The sequence below is a fragment of the Populus trichocarpa genome, chromosome 2, assembly GCF_000002775.5.
Source record: "Populus trichocarpa isolate Nisqually-1 chromosome 2, P.trichocarpa_v4.1, whole genome shotgun sequence".
Lineage (NCBI taxonomy): Eukaryota > Viridiplantae > Streptophyta > Magnoliopsida > Malpighiales > Salicaceae > Populus > Populus trichocarpa.
This window is the reverse complement of record NC_037286.2, coordinates 21,949,907-21,970,875: the sequence shown is the minus strand read 5'-3', so window position 1 is coordinate 21,970,875 and position 20,969 is coordinate 21,949,907. Positions and strand designations below refer to the sequence as shown.

Below are 20,969 nucleotides of genomic sequence, written 5' to 3'. Positions count from 1 at the left end.
CAATGAAAAATGCTACAGCTGCTGATCATATGAACGTTGTTATTCCATTACCAAAAATAATTGGAGAAAACAATTGTTAATTTCTGAAAGAAATTACGATGAAAAATTTATGCCAGTAATTTCTGATAGAAATAACATCGGATTATGTTTTGTTAATAATTATTAATAAAATATTTAATGGGATAAAAAATAAAAAATTCATTGGCAATTCTGTTTATTTTATATATCAGGATTACTAACAGAATTGTTGACGAAATATTATAAGCAACAAATATAAATAAGTTATAAGTGACAGTTGTTAAAGTAATTCAGATCAAACATAAAAGGGAGGCTAGAATTCTGAATAATCTGTATATTATGAATGCTTAAGTTAACCTAAATACAAAGGAATTATATATAGGTTAAACTGAAAATAATATTCTACCCTTAATAAATAAGACTAGATAATTATTATTTAACATCTCCCCTCAAACTCATGATGCGACAGCTACAAGCATCAAGAGTTTGCCAACTAGAAAACAAAAACGAGAGATGAAATACGCATTGGTAAAGAAATCTGCAATCTGCAAGGAAGAAGGAACCAAAGGCAAAGTAATGATGTCATGCTTGAGATGATGACGAGTAAGATGACAATCAATCTCAATGTGCTTAGTTCGCTCATGAAAAACCAAGTTATGAGCGATCTGAATAGAACTCTAGTTGTCACAATACATACGAGTAGGATGAGAAAAGAAAACTCTCATATCAGCAAGTAACCAACGTAACCAAATAATCTCTTTGGTAGTAGATGTCATGGCAGAAGCAAAACAATTGCAGAGACAGAACATAAATACGAAATTGCAGAAGCTGAAAGAAAGTCGAAATACCAGATTTTGCAGAAGCGAAAGACAAAATATCACTCCAAAAAACATTGCAGAAACTGAACACAAATACCAAATTGCAGAAACTGAAGAGAAGACGAAATACCAAAACAATTACAGAGACAAAACAGAAATACCAAATTGCAGAAGCTGAAGGAATGTCGAAATACCAGATTTTGTAGAAGCGGAAGACAAAATATCACTCCAAAAAACATTACAGAAACTGAACGCAAATACCAAATTGCAGAAACTGAAGAGAAGAAGAAATACCAAAACAATTGCAGAGACAGAACAGAAATACCAAATTGCAGAAACTGAAGGAATGTCGAAATACTAGATTTTGCAGAAGCGGAAGACAAAATATCACTCCAAAAAACATTACAGAAACTGAACGCAAATACCAAATTGCAGAAACTGAAGAGAAGATGAAATACTAAAACAATTACAGAGACAGAACAGAAATATCAAATTGCAGAAGCTGAAGAATCCAAAATAAAGGTTCAGATATTAATTCTTCAGCCGAAAGCACAAAACTTGATCTTCATCCTCCATCTTTTAATAGGTCAAACAACCCATGTCTGATGTTTTGAAAAATGGATCTGAAGTTAAGCTTCAAAGGAATGCATTGAGTGTGCTGGAACATCCTACAGGGAATAAAGTGGATGATGATAACAATTTTGATACCAGCAGTGGCTCTGACATTGGTGAACATGATCTCTACATAGACAGTGAGTTCCATAAAATTAGCAAGATAAGGGTTCGACCAACCAGGCTCTGATACCATGTTAAAATAATTCAGATCAAACATAAAAAGGAGGCTAGAATTCTGAATAATCTGTATATTATGAATGCTTAAGTTAACCTAAATACAAAGAAATTATATATAGGTTAAACTGAAAATAATATTCTACCCTTAATAAATAAAACTAGATAAATATTATTTAACAACAGTTCCTCCCCTATTCTTCTTCACCTTCTTCTTCCTTCCCCTGCTAAAAAGCAGGGGTGAGCAAAACCGGTTCGGTTCGGTTTTTAACTAAAAAACTAACCAAAATCAAAATTTAAAAAACTTAAAAATGCAAACTGAAACCGAACCGAAACCGGTTCGAACCGACCGGTTTCGGTTCGGTTCGGTTCGGTTTTTTTAACAGAAAAACCGGAAAACCTGTATTATGATTTTTTGGGCCTTTTTGGGCTTTCTAATGGGTTTTCTGATGAGCTTTCTAATAGGCTTGGAATTAATGTAAATATTATCTAATTTTGTTACAAAATTCTATAATATATTTAATATTTTTTGTCACTAAATATTTATATATATTAAATTATTAGTGCTAATATTGTGTTTAATTGTTGCAAGTCTTTCTAATATTTGTGTTTTGGAGTTTGGACTCCTCATGCATCAAAGTTTAAATAACACACACACCAAATTAAAATTTAAATTACAAAGCATTGCCTTCAAAAAAGCTTAAAAAAAACAACAAATAACATTACCATAAAAAATAAAACACTTCATGCAAAAAATATAAATCTTCATTGTGCACATCATCCCAATCAAAAAGCACATCAAGATGACAAGAACATTGCACTTTGATTCCGTAATACCATTGACATCAAAACCTGAAAATCAAGATCTAAAATTATAACATGATAAAATAAATTAGAATATGTAAAAATAAAAAGTAGTTTTTTACCATCATAGTAACTTTTGAACTAATTATCATCCGTTACTAAATGTAACTTTCCACCAAATTCTACAAAATAAAAAAGTAGACATGTTAGATGATTGCAAAAAATTTAATTAATAAATTACAAAATAATAGGTGCAAGTTTATTAAAAAAAATTTACCTGACTCAAGGTTTTCGTAGGTTTCAAGATCATTTATCAAGCTTCTAATATCAGTTGAAATTGATCCATGATGCAACCAATTTTATAATTTATAATAGACTTAAATGTACTAAAATTCAAAGAAATTATCAAACTAATAAAAACTTAAATGTCAGGCAAACAAAAAAAAAACAAAATGGAAAGTAATATCAGCCAAAACATCTGCCAAGCTTAAGTTCACTGCCAACCAATCCTAAGTTCACTGCCATCTGCCAACCATCAAATTGTCCTTGAAATTCTGATTAACAGTCTATTTCAAGATGCAATAAGAACAAATTTACATCCTATATTATAAAAGCAACAGATTCTTAGTCATAGAAACCAGTTTTGAAGACAATCCTAACAATGTCTGTGCATAATGAAACATGCTGCCAAACATAACCAATTTCACAACATCTATATCTTTTCCTTCCAACCAATATCAAAATGAAAGAGGAAATCACACAATGCTTTTCCAGAACTTGAACTGTAAACAACAGCATGAAGAAAATAGCATCTACCTTAAAAAATAACAAAGATGGCAACCAGAAAAATCCAATAGCAATTTCAATACTGTGAAGAGACATATGATGAGAAATCAACAAACAATTAGGAAACAGCAACAAAAGAAAAATATTATGCAACTCCCAGATACTAATACACCCTAATTTTGAAGAAGAAAAAAATAATAAATACACATAAAACAGAGTAACACACTGCAGCAACAAACAACCTAAAATGATTGACAAAGAACAGGGAAACAAAATATAAAAACAAACTAAAAGAACCAAGAAACTAAATAAAAAGGAAAAAAATAAAAACAGAGATTGACAGAAAAAAGAAATCATACCTGTGCGAGTTAGGACACGATTTAATTTCGGGTGTGAAAGGCAACTTGAGGCAGCAACAGAACAGACTTTATGGTCTCAAACTAGCCCACAGGTTGATCATGTTTTCCCTTCAAACACAGAGTTTGTTTTTTTCATCACACAGCAAGAAAAAATGACAAGGTAGCACAATTTGAAAAAATAATAGGAAAAATGGCATAGTTATAAAAATCAACAAAAAAATACACAGAATGCTCAAACATTGATTTTTTTGTAACGATATACCAAAAAATACACAGAATCACAAAGCATATGTAAAACAAATAAAAAAAGCAGAGATTGATAGAAAAAAAAATCATACCTGGTGTGAGTTGGGACGCGATTCAAGTTTGGATGTGAAAGAGGGAGGGACTGGTTTGCTAGATTTGGACTCTGGAGTGGTGTGTGTGTATCGTGCGACTTGTGGCCGTGTGGGAGAGGGATGTGGCTGACTGGCTAGGTTGTTTGTTTTGAAGATGAAGATGGTATGGGAGAGCCAGAGAGAGATATGGATGAAGAATCGAAGATGGATTTACTTGATTTTGTTACAGAGTGAGTGAGAGTGTGGATTGTGAAGTGCGGCTGTGAGGATTGAGGGAGCGGCTGCAAGGAGTCGCTGGAGAGGAGAGAATCTAGGGTTAATTAGGTTTTAGAAATGAGAAAGTGTTTTTTTTTTCGTATTTATAGTACCCCTTAAACCGAACCGGTTCGGTTCGGTTGGGGTTTTGCCTGTTTCCGGTTTTGTAAACCGAAACCAAACCCAACCGAAAATTTTAACAAAAAAAATAATCGATTTACTCGGTTTTTTTTTCGGTTCGGTTTTTTTGGTTGTTTTTTTTCTCGGTTTACTCAGTTTACTCGGTTTCTCGGTTTTTTTTGCTCACCCCTACTAAAAAGATACAAGCAGCCCCCGCTCTACTTTCTCACAAAGTTAGCCACCCCAATATGCTGGCATTGATTTACATATATCCACAATATTAGCTGTTGAATTTTTTTGTAAAGTTTTCGATAAACAAAATAAGCAAATTCATTCATTTTTTGTAATTCATTTATGTTTTAAGTTAATTTATTAAAAAATTTATAGTTTGTTTGTATCTTTATTTATCAATGAAATGACTGATAGAATATAGTTGGTGCATTTTATTTCTTTGGCACCAATATTTCATCGATATTTTCGTCAGTAATTTGTAATGTCGACAAAAAGCAAATTTTTAACAAAAACATTTCTAATGATGTGTTTCTTTCAGTAACTACATCGGCAATGTAAATAGCCGATGAAATGGTGTTTACTCACCAACGAAGTATTCCGTTGGTGTTTTTCAATTTTCTAATGGTACTTAAGGAATGTTGCTTTTTTTTTAATTTTAGTCATCGAACATTTTGTTTCTTTGTTATTTTTATCATTGCAAGTTATATTTGCACCCTTTTATGTATTGGATATGTTTTTCTTTACATGCTATTGTGTATTTAAAGTGTCTAAGAATGTCTTGTTTTTAAATTAGAAATTGTAAAATTAAAATTCAGGTTATAGTTGAAAAAAACTGAAATAACAAGTACAATATTTAACAAAAAAAAAAACTTTTCATTTTTACTCTTGATAAGGCAGGAAAAACTTTAATTTGATTTTTACAGTGTCAATTTTTGTAATTTTTATACCTGTTGGTTTAAGATTTTTGTATTTTGATCTTAAATTTAATTTCATAAAATTTAATTTTGTGATTGATGACGACTATTTATGTTATGATGTGCATTAATTTCCTAAATAAATTTCTTTTGATTCTTAATTTAGCATAACGTATAATTGTTAGACAAAAGATCATAAAAACGTTTTTCAAAAAAAATAATTGGAAGTGAATTGCAGAAAGCAAAATTATATCTATTTAAAAATTTATGCTACGATCTGTATGGAATATTAAGAACATCAACGAATTTTTTTCTGAATAGGATTTTCATGTAACTAGTTTTTTTATGGCTAGAAACTTAGTCAGCCTAGAAGTAAAGTTATTAGGTTAGTTCTTAAAAATGGTTGTATATTTACTTAAACTCTCTTGAGGTGGCTGAGTTTTTAATTGTTAATAGGAAAGAATAATCATGATCATTTAATTAGTCATTAAATTAACTTCTAACTTAATATATATATTAAGTTAGAAGTTAATTTAATGACTAATTAAATCTATCACGGGATTTATGGTAGTTCATCTCGAGTCGATATCTAAATTGGGTTTAAAAATTATGATAACAATTATTTTTATCCTTACATTAACTTGAGTTGACCCTCACGACCTATCATTGGGTCGACCCAAGAGTCAGGTTTTAAAACTATACCACTTTTATTTTTATATTAACTCGGGTCAACCCGGGTTGATCTTTTTGACCCGTGACTCGGGTCGACCTCATAGTCGGGTTTTAAAACTATAATAATAATCATTTTAACTATTATGTTGTCCCTTCCGATCTATAACTCAGGTCTTGCCTCAGGTCGACTCCCGATTCAGATTTTAAATCTATGATAATAACTAATTTTATCTTTTTATTGACCTGAGTTAACAAAGGTCAACGGTCAACCCAACCTATGACCCCCTTTACCCTAAATCGACCCTCGATTGAAATTTTAAAATTATAATAACAACCATTTTTATTCTGATGTTAATCTTTTCGGCTCACGACTTGGATCTCATCTTAGATCAACCTTCAAGTTAGTTTTAAAAATTATAATAATTATTATTTGAATCGTTATATATTTTTGAACAATTTTAGAATTGAGAGTTTTTCATAAATATATTTTAAAAATAAAAAAATAATATCTCAACATTTTCTTTTTCTACCTTCTACTTTAAAATTATAAAAACTCACTATAAAATTATTCATAAATATAATTTTTTATTTTAATTAAATATATTTTTATCTTTATTATCTTTTTTTTTTATCTGTTTACGATAACAATCAAATGCTACCTAGTAAGCCGTTAGAGCCGAGCACTAGGATCGGGGTAGAAATGTCCAGACAAGAAAAGGAACGATAGCAAAGATTTCAATCTCCATAGAAATGGTAATTTCGCCATTCTGAAGAATAGCTGGATAAACGGTCGTTTTGGAGAGGCCCTTTTCTCCCTCTCTTATCAAAACTAGCGAAACAGTTGCTCACTGATGCTGGAAAGCTCTTGACAATGGCTTCTTCTTCAATCACTTTTCTTTTCAGACCAGGTCAAGAAACTAACCCTCTATTATCATTTTCAACTATCTTACGTTATTAAAGGGTTTTTTGCACATTACGTTTTTGTGTCATGGGTAGTTCTTGGTAACCAAAATGCTGGTTTTCTTTAAGGAGAATTTAAGATTTCTTGAAATAGATGATTTGGTTGGGCTAAAACTAGAAATTATTACATGGGTTTGCTTAATTGGAAGCTTTGTAATGACTGAACTTTGTGTCTCATTGTCAAGTGTCAAGTTTTTGAGTCAACTAGGCATGCTATCTGCAAACATGTTAATGATTTGAAGGGAAATGACCACAGTACGAAAGTATTTAAGAGTCGGCTTGTGTTATGCATCGAATATGGACATAAAAAGTAGTGGTTTATGGATTATGAAGAGCAGCAATTGCATTCTAACCTGCATTGTTGGTAATATAAGTTAAGTGCTTTCTAAAAGATTATGATATCTTGGGTGTTGAAACTTGTTGGATAATAGGGGTTATCTGTTGAAGTTTGTTGGTTGGTTTTTGTTGATCGGTGGTCTTTCCCATATTATATGAGTGCTCTTGTTCGTCTTCAATGGCAATGGAATACTGCTGTTGAACTACATAATGGAATCATATAATTCAATAGTACAAATGTAACTTGATTGAGAAATTTGTTGGCTGATTTTCAGCTTCGTAGGCTGTTAGGAATATAAATGTGTATTAAAAGAGGAGGTATGAGAATAAGAGAGTGTGTTATTATTGATTTGGATTAATGATGTAGCCACTAGGTATTTCCTTTTTGTATCTTAAATGGCCAAAAGAAGAAACGTAGTGCTCATAGCTATTGGGTGATATTAACTATTTGCATGCTTGTATAAATTGCTAGTACGTAAGATACGGTCTTGTATCTCAGAAATCTGTTTGTTACGTACATAACTGAAGGGAAAATGAGTTCATATTTTGTAAAAGCATTCTGAAGTTTTCTCTTCTTCTGGTGTATCAGCAATTTGAGATCTGTATTTTTGGACGAAAGAAGCGGAATTTGTGCACCTAGTGTTCCTGTAACTCGTGTTGGTTTCTCGAGAGAGATTATAGAATGTAAGGAGTCGTGGATAGGGAAGCAACCAGTTCAAGTTCCATTTAATGTGACAATCACATTGGAAGGCCAGAATTTAAAAGTAAAGGGTCTATTGGGGGGACTTTCAAGGAATTATCCACAAGAAGTAAAGATTGAGAGGGACGAGAATGGAATCCTTCAGGTAAAAAAGGCTGTGGACACTAGAATAGCAAACCAAATGCATGGACTTTTCAGGTAAAGTCTTCCATCATTTGGCTCTAATATTTTGATTGCCTTTTATTTCTTTGTTTTTAGTATTGTTGCACTTGATGCTTTCTATTAGACTAACTACTTATTTCATTTTCAAACGCTTTATTCTTGGACCTTCAGAGGTTGTATTAGGAATGCGAAAACTGCTTCAATCTGGTTTTGAACTAGTTCTGGCATGCGACATTGACAAATTTAGGGACTAAGAGAGGTTACCTACTCTGTATCATGCATGCAAATTTTGGGAGAGAAGAAGAATAAATAATTTTAGAAGAAAATTTATTTGTAAAGAATTTGCTGCCATGATGATTACTTCTAAATTGTAGTTTACAAGCCAACTATGTTGTTTCAATAATGATGGAACTGTTGAAACCTAAACCTCACTTGACACTGTTGACCTGGTTCTGGTGTTCCTGAAGCATCCTGTCTGTGGAAGATTATACTTGCTGTATTAGGATTTGACCAAAATCATACATGCTAACGTGACTGTGCACAGTTAAAGAATTTGGATATGAATTGCTGACTTTATTGATATATAATGTATTTCACCAATTATCTTCATTTTAACTTCTTTTTTAATGAGGGTTTTCATTCTACTTTTAGTTGAGGTTATTGCCTAGTCTTTGATGGGAATAATTCGCTGTGATTTTGACATGTCCCGTCTTTTCTGTAAGGAAACTTCGATCTTTGAAGTAGTCATTTCAGGTCTAACACTGATTATGGACATGGATTATGTGTTGACAATTCCACCTTTATAGATATGACAATGTGAATCATGCCAAATAAAGTAATAGATATAGGATCCAACAAAATGTTCATGACTTTGTTTTCTGAAACAAGAGCATTTTCACTTAGGATGCTTGAACGTAGAAACTGCTGTAGAAGTACCAATTGACAATAATGTAATAGTGTCAACCCTTAGATGTGGAAGTTGGTGAAATTTCAGAACTGAATGCAAATCAAGCAGCCCCTGTTTCATGACCATTGATACTGCTTGTTTGTGTTTAGAGCTGCATGATTTGTATGAGAAAATAAACACCGCTAGCTGTTTGATATTCTACCCAAAGTGCCTATCTTCATGGCAGTATCTGTTAAGGATTTTCTCAGAAACTATTTATACTGATATGGACATCAAGGACAGGAGAAACTAAATACAGAAATATTGATACCTGCCTTGGAAAATGTTCGCTAAGGCCTTCTTTTTATGCCTTACTTGAACCTTAAGCAAATTGATACACACAGGACACTTACCAACAACATGGCGGTGGGAGTATCAAAATTTATGGCCCTTTTCAGCTGTTATTCCGGTCTGGCTCCACAAGGCATCCTCTTCAACGAGTAAGGATTCCGTAGGTAATACAAGGAAAACGGCCTCCGAAAACTTCTGTAAAACTTTGAGCGCGATCCAACGGTCGGATTGAACCTTAAGCAAATTGATACACACAGGACACTTACCAACAACATGGCGGTGGGAGTATCTAACGGTTTTGAGAAGAGACCTTCAACTAGTTGGTGTCGGTTATCGTGCAAACATAGAAGGAAAAGACTTGGTGTTAAGTCTGGGGTTCTCTCATCCAGTTAGGATGTCAACCCCTGGTGACCTACAAGTGAAGGTGGAAGAGAACACCAGGATTGTTGTCAGTGGAAATGACAAGTGCTCCATTGGTGAGTTTGCTGCTTTGAGATGGAGACCCCCTGAACCATATAAAGGTAAGGGTGTGAGGTATGCCAATGAAGTTATAAGATTAAAGGAAGGGAAAGCAGAGAAGAAGAAGTGATAACTGTATTTCTTTCATTCTATCTTGTCGTCTCAGGGTTTTGCTCATTTGTATGCATCAACAATGTGGAATGTATTATACTAACAGCAACTCATTACTATTATACCCCTTCTCTTTTATTTGCAATGATTACAAGTTGTATTTCCAAACTCCCAAGTCCCAATTAAGGTTATGAGTCTTATGACCATGGGACCTTTGAGGTTGGAATGTAGCTAAGTTTTGATTATTGCTTTTAGTAATAGAGTTTTAGGGGTATTTGTGGAAAAGAAGCAAAGATGCATTGAGAATTTCATTTTAGTCCTTAATTTGATGCAATGAATTAATTTTTAATCCATATTATGTGATAAAATGTACTTATCTAATTGATTTTTTATTATGTGATGAAATATACACATAATATTAAGTTTGAATTTGGTACCAGTATCTAAAAAACAAACAACTTCTATATATAATTAATAAAATAGAAATACATTTTTTCATTAGTTCGATCAATTAAAGCTATCAAATTACTAATACTAAATTCAATTGAAGTTTTATTTGTCATGCTAATAATCAATCTTCAATTATTAGATATGGTATATTTATTTAATCCAACTTTTTTATTATATTCACATGTTGAATTCTTTTAAATATGTTTCATATGATTTCTTATTTTTATATTTGATTAAAGAAATATATATGCATGTTTTCTGAAGAATAAAAGGTCAAAAGGCATTGAGTAAAAGAATTTGCAAGTGATGTAAAGCATTTGAAATTATATCTTGATACATAAATTATTCTATAATCAATGTGAGAAATTAAAATAAAATTGATGTTTTAAAAATTATCACTAACAATGAAAAATGCTACAGCTGCTGATCATATGAACATTGTTATTCCATTACCAAAAATAATTGGAGAAAACAATTGTTAATTTCTGAAAGAAATTACGATGAAAAATTTATGCCAGTAATTTCTGATAGAAATAACATCGGATTATGTTTTGTTAATAATTATTAATAAAATATTTAATGGGATAAAAAATAAAAAATTCATTGGCAATTCTGTTTATTTTATATATCAGGATTACTAACAGAATTGTTGACGAAATATTATAAGCAACAAATATAAATAAGTTATAAGTGACAGTTGTTAAAGTAATTCAGATCAAACATAAAAGGGAGGCTAGAATTCTGAATAATCTGTATATTATGAATGCTTAAGTTAACCTAAATACAAAGGAATTATATATAGGTTAAACTGAAAATAATATTCTACCCTTAATAAATAAGACTAGATAATTATTATTTAACATCTCCCCTCAAACTCATGATGCGACAGCTACAAGCATCGAGAGTTTGCCAACTAGAAAACAAAAACGAGAGATGAAATACGCATTGGTAAAGAAATCTGCAATCTGCAAGGAAGAAGGAACCAAAGGCAAAGTAATGATGTCATGCTTGAGATGATGACGAGTAAGATGACAATCAATCTCAATGTGCTTAGTTCGCTCATGAAAAACCAAGTTATGAGCGATCTGAATAGAACTCTAGTTGTCACAATACATACGAGTAGGATGAGAAAAGAAAACTCTCATATCAGCAAGTAACCAACGTAACCAAATAATCTATTTGGTAGTAGATGTCATGGCAGAAGCAAAACAATTGCAGAGACAGAACATAAATACGAAATTGCAGAAGCTGAAAGAAAGTCGAAATACCAGATTTTGCAGAAGCGAAAGACAAAATATCACTCCAAAAAACATTGCAGAAACTGAACACAAATACCAAATTGCAGAAACTGAAGAGAAGACGAAATACCAAAACAATTACAGAGACAAAACAGAAATACCAAATTGCAGAAGCTGAAGGAATGTCGAAATACCAGATTTTGTAGAAGCGGAAGACAAAATATCACTCCAAAACACATTACAGAAACTGAACGCAAATACCAAATTGCAGAAACTGAAGAGAAGAAGAAATACCAAAACAATTGCAGAGACAGAACAGAAATACCAAATTGCAGAAACTGAAGGAATGTCGAAATACCAGATTTTGCAGAAGCGTAAGACAAAATATCACTCCAAAAAACATTACAGAAACTGAACGCAAATACCAAATTGCAGAAACTGAAGAGAAGATGAAATACTAAAACAATTACAGAGACAGAACAGAAATATCAAATTGCAGAAGCTGAAGAATCCAAAATAAAGGTTCAGATATTAATTCTTCAGCCGAAAGCACAAAACTTGATCTTCATCCTCCATCTTTTAATAGGTCAAACAACCCATGTCTGATGTTTTGAAAAATGGATCTGAAGTTAAGCTTCAAAGGAATGCATTGAGTGTGCTGGAACATCCTACAGGGAATAAAGTGGATGATGATAACAATTTTGATACCAGCAGTGGCTCTGACATTGGTGAACATGATTTCTACATAGACAGTGAGTTCCATAAAATTAGCAAGACAAGGGTTCGACCAACCAGGCTCTGATACCATGTTAAAATAATTCAGATCAAACATAAAAAGGAGGCTAGAATTCTGAATAATCTGTATATTATGAATGCTTAAGTTAACCTAAATACAAAGAAATTATATATAGGTTAAACTGAAAATAATATTCTACCCTTAATAAATAAAACTAGATAAATATTATTTAACAACAGTTCCTCCCCTATTCTTCTTCACCTTCTTCTTCCTTCCCCTGCTAAAAAGCAGGGGTGAGCAAAACCGGTTCGGTTCGGTTTTTAACTAAAAAACTAACCAAAATCAAAATTTAAAAAACTTAAAAATGCAAACTGAAACCGAACCGAAACCGGTTCGAACCGACCGGTTTCGGTTCGGTTCGGTTCGGTTTTTTTAACAGAAAAACCGGAAAACCTGTATTATGATTTTTTGGGCCTTTTTGGGCTTTCTAATGGGTTTTCTGATGAGCTTTCTAATAGGCTTGGAATTAATGTAAATATTATCTAATTTTGTTACAAAATTCTATAATATATTTAATATTTTTTGTCACTAAATATTTATATATATTAAATTATTAGTGCTAATATTGTGTTTAATTGTTGCAAGTCTTTCTAATATTTGTGTTTTGGAGTTTGGACTCCTCATGCATCAAAGTTTAAATAACACACACACCAAATTAAAATTTAAATTACAAAGCATTGCCTTCAAAAAAGCTTAAAAAAAACAACAAATAACATTACCATAAAAAATAAAACACTTCATGCAAAAAATATAAATCTTCATTGTGCACATCATCCCAATCAAAAAGCACATCAAGATGACAAGAACATTGCACTTTGATTCCGTAATACCATTGACATCAAAACCTGAAAATCAAGATCTAAAATTATAACATGATAAAATAAATTAGAATATGTAAAAATAAAAAGTAGTTTTTTACCATCATAGTAACTTTTGAACTAATTATCATCCGTTACTAAATGTAACTTTCCACCAAATTCTACAAAATAAAAAAGTAGACATGTTAGATGATTGCAAAAAATTTAATTAATAAATTACAAAATAATAGGTGCAAGTTTATTAAAAAAAATTTACCTGACTCAAGGTTTTCGTAGGTTTCAAGATCATTTATCAAGCTTCTAATATCAGTTGAAATTGATCCATGATGCAACCAATTTTATAATTTATAATAGACTTAAATGTACTAAAATTCAAAGAAATTATCAAACTAATAAAAACTTAAATGTCAGGCAAACAAAAAAAAAACAAAATGGAAAGTAATATCAGCCAAAACATCTGCCAAGCTTAAGTTCACTGCCAACCAATCCTAAGTTCACTGCCATCTGCCAACCATCAAATTGTCCTTGAAATTCTGATTAACAGTCTATTTCAAGATGCAATAAGAACAAATTTACATCCTATATTATAAAAGCAACAAATTCTTAGTCATAGAAACCAGTTTTGAAGACAATCCTAACAATGTCTGTGCATAATGAAACATGCTGCCAAACATAACCAATTTCACAACATCTATATCTTTTCCTTCCAACCAATATCAAAATGAAAGAGGAAATCACACAATGCTTTTCCAGAACTTGAACTGTAAACAACAGCATGAAGAAAATAGCATCTACCTTAAAAAATAACAAAGATGGCAACCAGAAAAATCCAATAGCAATTTCAATACTGTGAAGAGACATATGATGAGAAATCAACAAACAATTAGGAAACAGCAACAAAAGAAAAATATTATGCAACTCCCAGATACTAATACACCCTAATTTTGAAGAAGAAAAAAATAATAAATACACATAAAACAGAGTAACACACTGCAGCAACAAACAACCTAAAATGATTGACAAAGAACAGGGAAACAAAATATAAAAACAAACTAAAAGAACCAAGAAACTAAATAAAAAGGAAAAAAATAAAAACAGAGATTGACAGAAAAAAGAAATCATACCTGTGCGAGTTAGGACACGATTTAATTTCGGGTGTGAAAGGCAACTTGAGGCAGCAACAGAACAGACTTTATGGTCTCAAACTAGCCCACAGGTTGATCATGTTTTCCCTTCAAACACAGAGTTTGTTTTTTTCATCACACAGCAAGAAAAAATGACAAGGTAGCACAATTTGAAAAAATAATAGGAAAAATGGCATAGTTATAAAAATCAACAAAAAAATACACAGAATGCTCAAACATTGATTTTTTTGTAACGATATACCAAAAAATACACAGAATCACAAAGCATATGTAAAACAAATAAAAAAAGCAGAGATTGATAGAAAAAAAAATCATACCTGGTGTGAGTTGGGACGCGATTCAAGTTTGGATGTGAAAGAGGGAGGGACTGGTTTGCTAGATTTGGACTCTGGAGTGGTGTGTGTGTATCGTGCGACTTGTGGCCGTGTGGGAGAGGGATGTGGCTGACTGGCTAGGTTGTTTGTTTTGAAGATGAAGATGGTATGGGAGAGCCAGAGAGAGATATGGATGAAGAATCGAAGATGGATTTACTTGATTTTGTTACAGAGTGAGTGAGAGTGTGGATTGTGAAGTGCGGCTGTGAGGATTGAGGGAGCGGCTGCAAGGAGTCGCTGGAGAGGAGAGAATCTAGGGTTAATTAGGTTTTAGAAATGAGAAAGTGTTTTTTTTTTCGTATTTATAGTACCCCTTAAACCGAACCGGTTCGGTTCGGTTGGGGTTTTGCCTGTTTCCGGTTTTGTAAACCGAAACCAAACCCAACCGAAAATTTTAACAAAAAAAATAATCGATTTACTCGGTTTTTTTTTCGGTTCGGTTTTTTTGGTTGTTTTTTTTCTCGGTTTACTCAGTTTACTCGGTTTCTCGGTTTTTTTGCTCACCCCTACTAAAAAGATACAAGCAGCCCCCGCTCTACTTTCTCACAAAGTTAGCCACCCCAATATGCTGGCATTGATTTACATATATCCACAATATTAGCTGTTGAATTTTTTTGTAAAGTTTTCGATAAACAAAATAAGCAAATTCATTCATTTTTTGTAATTCATTTATGTTTTAAGTTAATTTATTAAAAAATTTATAGTTTGTTTGTATCTTTATTTATCAATGAAATGACTGATAGAATATAGTTGGTGCATTTTATTTCTTTGGCACCAATATTTCATCGATATTTTCGTCAGTAATTTGTAATGTCGACAAAAAGCAAATTTTTAACAAAAACATTTCTAATGATGTGTTTCTTTCAGTAACTACATCGGCAATGTAAATAGCCGATGAAATGGTGTTTACTCACCAACGAAGTATTCCGTTGGTGTTTTTCAATTTTCTAATGGTACTTAAGGAATGTTGCTTTTTTTTAATTTTAGTCATCGAACATTTTGTTTCTTTGTTATTTTTATCATTGCAAGTTATATTTGCACCCTTTTATGTATTGGATATGTTTTTCTTTACATGCTATTGTGTATTTAAAGTGTCTAAGAATGTCTTGTTTTTAAATTAGAAATTGTAAAATTAAAATTCAGGTTATAGTTGAAAAAAACTGAAATAACAAGTACAATATTTAACAAAAAAAAAAACTTTTCATTTTTACTCTTGATAAGGCAGGAAAAACTTTAATTTGATTTTTACAGTGTCAATTTTTGTAATTTTTATACCTGTTGGTTTAAGATTTTTGTATTTTGATCTTAAATTTAATTTCATAAAATTTAATTTTGTGATTGATGACGACTATTTATGTTATGATGTGCATTAATTTCCTAAATAAATTTCTTTTGATTCTTAATTTAGCATAACGTATAATTGTTAGACAAAAGATCATAAAAACGTTTTTCAAAAAAAATAATTGGAAGTGAATTGCAGAAAGCAAAATTATATCTATTTAAAAATTTATGCTACGATCTGTATGGAATATTAAGAACATCAACGAATTTTTTTCTGAATAGGATTTTCATGTAACTAGTTTTTTTATGGCTAGAAACTTAGTCAGCCTAGAAGTAAAGTTATTAGGTTAGTTCTTAAAAATGGTTGTATATTTACTTAAACTCTCTTGAGGTGGCTGAGTTTTTAATTGTTAATAGGAAAGAATAATCATGATCATTTAATTAGTCATTAAATTAACTTCTAACTTAATATATATATTAAGTTAGAAGTTAATTTAATGACTAATTAAATCTATCACGGGATTTATGGTAGTTCATCTCGAGTCGATATCTAAATTGGGTTTAAAAATTATGATAACAATTATTTTTATCCTTACATTAACTTGAGTTGACCCTCACGACCTATCATTGGGTCGACCCAAGAGTCAGGTTTTAAAACTATACCACTTTTATTTTTATATTAACTCGGGTCAACCCGGGTTGATCTTTTTGACCCGTGACTCGGGTCGACCTCATAGTCGGGTTTTAAAACTATAATAATAATCATTTTAACTATTATGTTGTCCCTTCCGATCTATAACTCAGGTCTTGCCTCAGGTCGACTCCCGATTCAGATTTTAAATCTATGATAATAACTAATTTTATCTTTTTATTGACCTGAGTTAACAAAGGTCAACGGTCAACCCAACCTATGACCCCCTTTACCCTAAATCGACCCTCGATTGAAATTTTAAAATTATAATAACAACCATTTTTATTCTGATGTTAATCTTTTCGGCTCACGACTTGGATCTCATCTTAGATCAACCTTCAAGTTAGTTTTAAAAATTATAATAATTATTATTTGAATCGTTATATATTTTTGAACAATTTTAGAATTGAGAGTTTTTCATAAATATATTTTAAAAATAAAAAAATAATATCTCAACATTTTCTTTTTCTACCTTCTACTTTAAAATTATAAAAACTCACTATAAAATTATTCATAAATATAATTTTTTATTTTAATTAAATATATTTTTATCTTTATTATCTTTTTTTTTTATCTGTTTACGATAACAATCAAATGCTACCTAGTAAGCCGTTAGAGCCGAGCACTAGGATCGGGGTAGAAATGTCCAGACAAGAAAAGGAACGATAGCAAAGATTTCAATCTCCATAGAAATGGTAATTTCGCCATTCTGAAGAATAGCTGGATAAACGGTCGTTTTGGAGAGGCCCTTTTCTCCCTCTCTTATCAAAACTAGCGAAACAGTTGCTCACTGATGCTGGAAAGCTCTTGACAATGGCTTCTTCTTCAATCACTTTTCTTTTCAGACCAGGTCAAGAAACTAACCCTCTATTATCATTTTCAACTATCTTACGTTATTAAAGGGTTTTTTGCACATTACGTTTTTGTGTCATGGGTAGTTCTTGGTAACCAAAATGCTGGTTTTCTTTAAGGAGAATTTAAGATTTCTTGAAATAGATGATTTGGTTGGGCTAAAACTAGAAATTATTACATGGGTTTGCTTAATTGGAAGCTTTGTAATGACTGAACTTTGTGTCTCATTGTCAAGTGTCAAGTTTTTGAGTCAACTAGGCATGCTATCTGCAAACATGTTAATGATTTGAAGGGAAATGACCACAGTACGAAAGTATTTAAGAGTCGGCTTGTGTTATGCATCGAATATGGACATAAAAAGTAGTGGTTTATGGATTATGAAGAGCAGCAATTGCATTCTAACCTGCATTGTTGGTAATATAAGTTAAGTGCTTTCTAAAAGATTATGATATCTTGGGTGTTGAAACTTGTTGGATAATAGGGGTTATCTGTTGAAGTTTGTTGGTTGGTTTTTGTTGATCGGTGGTCTTTCCCATATTATATGAGTGCTCTTGTTCGTCTTCAATGGCAATGGAATACTGCTGTTGAACTACATAATGGAATCATATAATTCAATAGTACAAATGTAACTTGATTGAGAAATTTGTTGGCTGATTTTCAGCTTCGTAGGCTGTTAGGAATATAAATGTGTATTAAAAGAGGAGGTATGAGAATAAGAGAGTGTGTTATTATTGATTTGGATTAATGATGTAGCCACTAGGTATTTCCTTTTTGTATCTTAAATGGCCAAAAGAAGAAACGTAGTGCTCATAGCTATTGGGTGATATTAACTATTTGCATGCTTGTATAAATTGCTAGTACGTAAGATACGGTCTTGTATCTCAGAAATCTGTTTGTTACGTACATAACTGAAGGGAAAATGAGTTCATATTTTGTAAAAGCATTCTGAAGTTTTCTCTTCTTCTGGTGTATCAGCAATTTGAGATCTGTATTTTTGGACGAAAGAAGCGGAATTTGTGCACCTAGTGTTCCTGTAACTCGTGTTGGTTTCTCGAGAGAGATTATAGAATGTAAGGAGTCGTGGATAGGGAAGCAACCAGTTCAAGTTCCATTTAATGTGACAATCACATTGGAAGGCCAGAATTTAAAAGTAAAGGGTCTATTGGGGGGACTTTCAAGGAATTATCCACAAGAAGTAAAGATTGAGAGGGACGAGAATGGAATCCTTCAGGTCAAAAAGGCTGTGGACACTAGAATAGCAAACCAAATGCATGGACTTTTCAGGTAAAGTCTTCCATCATTTGGCTCTAATATTTTGATTGCCTTTTATTTCTTTGTTTTTAGTATTGTTGCACTTGATGCTTTCTATTAGACTAACTACTTATTTCATTTTCAAACGCTTTATTCTTGGACCTTCAGAGGTTGTATTAGGAATGCGTAAACTGCTTCAATCTGGTTTTGAACTAGTTCTGGCATGCGACATTGACAAATTTAGGGACTAAGAGAGGTTACCTACTCTGTATCATGCATGCAAATTTTGGGAGAGAAGAAGAATAAATAATTTTAGAAGAAAATTTATTTGTAAAGAATTTGCTGCCATGATGATTACTTCTAAATTGTAGTTTACAAGCCAACTATGTTGTTTCAATAATGATGGAACTGTTGAAACCTAAACCTCACTTGACACTGTTGACCTGGTTCTGGTGTTCCTGAAGCATCCTGTCTGTGGAAGATTATACTTGCTGTATTAGGATTTGACCAAAATCATACATGCTAACGTGACTGTGCACAGTTAAAGAATTTGGATATGAATTGCTGACTTTATTGATATATAATGTATTTCACCAATTATCTTCATTTTAACTTCTTTTTTAATGAGGGTTTTCATTCTACTTTTAGTTGAGGTTATTGCCTAGTCTTTGATGGGAATAATTCGCTGTGATTTTGACATGTCTCGTCTTTTCTGTAAGGAAACTTCGATCTTTGAAGTAGTCATTTCAGGTCTAACTCTGATTATGGACATGGATTATGTGTTGACAATTCCACCTTTATAGATATGACAATGTGAATCATGCCAAATAAAGTAATAGATATAGGATCCAACAAAATGTTCATGACTTTGTTTTCTGAAACAAGAGCATTTTCACTTAGGATGCTTGAACGTAGAAACTGCTGTAGAAGTACCAATTGACAATAATGTAATAGTGTCAACCCTTAGATGCGGAACTAGATGAAATTTCAGAACTGAATGCAAATCAAGCAGCCCCTGTTTCATGACCATTGATACTGCTTGTTTGTGTTTAGAGCTGCATGATTTGTATGAGAAAATAAACACCGCTAGCTGTTTGATATTCTACCCAAAGTGCCTATCTTCATGGCAGTATCTGTTAAGGATTTTCTCAGAAACTTTTTATACTGATATGGACATCAAGGACAGGAGAAACTAAATACAGAAATATCGATACCTGCCTTGGAAAATGTTCGCCAAGGTCTTCTTTTTATGCCTTACTTGAACCCTTAAGCAAATTGATACACACAGGACACTTACCAACAACATGGTGGTGGGAGTATCTAACGATTTTGAGAAGAGACCTTCAACTAGTTGGTGTCGGTTATTCGTGCAAACATAGAAGGAAAAGACTTGGTGTTAAGTCTGGGGTTCTCTCATCCAGTTAGGATGACAACCCCTGGTGACCTACAAGTGAAGGTGGAAGAGAACACCAGGATTGCTGTCAGTGGAAATGACAAGTGCTCCATTGGTGAGTTTGCCGCTTCAATTCGGAGATGGAGACCCCCTGAACCATATGAAGGTAAGGGTGTGAGGTATGCCAATGAAGTTATAAGATTAAAGGAAGGGAAAGCAGGGAAGAAGAAGTGATAACTGTATTTCTTTCATTCTATCTTGTCGTCTCAGGGTTTTGCTCATTTGTATGCATCAACAATGTGGAATGTATTATACTAACAGTAACTCATTACTATTATACCCCTTCTCTTTTATTTGCAATGATTACAAGTTGTATTTCCAAACTCCCAAGTCCCAATTAAGGTTATGAGTCTTATGACCATGGGACCTTTGAGGTTGGAATGTGGCTAAGTTTTAATTATTGCTTTTAGTAATAGAGTTTTAGGGGTATTTGTGGAAAAGAAGCAAAGATGCATTGAGAATTTCATTTTAGTCCTTAATTTGATGCAATGAATTATTTTTTAATCCATATTATGTGATAAAATGTACTTATCTAATTGATTTTTTATTATGTGATGAAATATACACATAATATTAAGTTTGAATTTGGTACCAGTATCTAAAAAAACAAACAACTTCTATATATAATTAATAAAATAAAAATACATTTTTTCATTAGTTCGATCAATTAAAGTTATCAAATGACTAATACTAAATTCAATTGAAGTTTTATTTGTCATGCTAATAATCAATCTTCAATTATTAGATATAGTATATTTATTTAATCCAAC

The 20,969-nt window shown here is 32.0% G+C and overlaps 1 protein-coding gene and 1 pseudogene across 1 annotated transcript; both read left to right on the top strand.

The window, feature by feature from the left end:
* The first annotated feature begins 1,434 nt into the window (after positions 1-1,434).
* LOC18103736 (50S ribosomal protein L6, chloroplastic-like) lies at positions 1,435-10,166 on the top strand (annotated as a pseudogene).
* Positions 10,167-14,779: 4,613 nt separating this feature from the next.
* Positions 14,780-20,688, top strand: LOC127904989 (50S ribosomal protein L6, chloroplastic-like). The gene is given in 5 exon segments (XM_052450401.1): positions 14,780-14,844; positions 18,471-18,779; positions 20,035-20,086; positions 20,088-20,111; positions 20,113-20,688. Coding segments are annotated over 5 exon segments (711 nt in total). The 3' UTR covers positions 20,374-20,688.
* Positions 20,689-20,969: the final 281 nt, after the last annotated feature.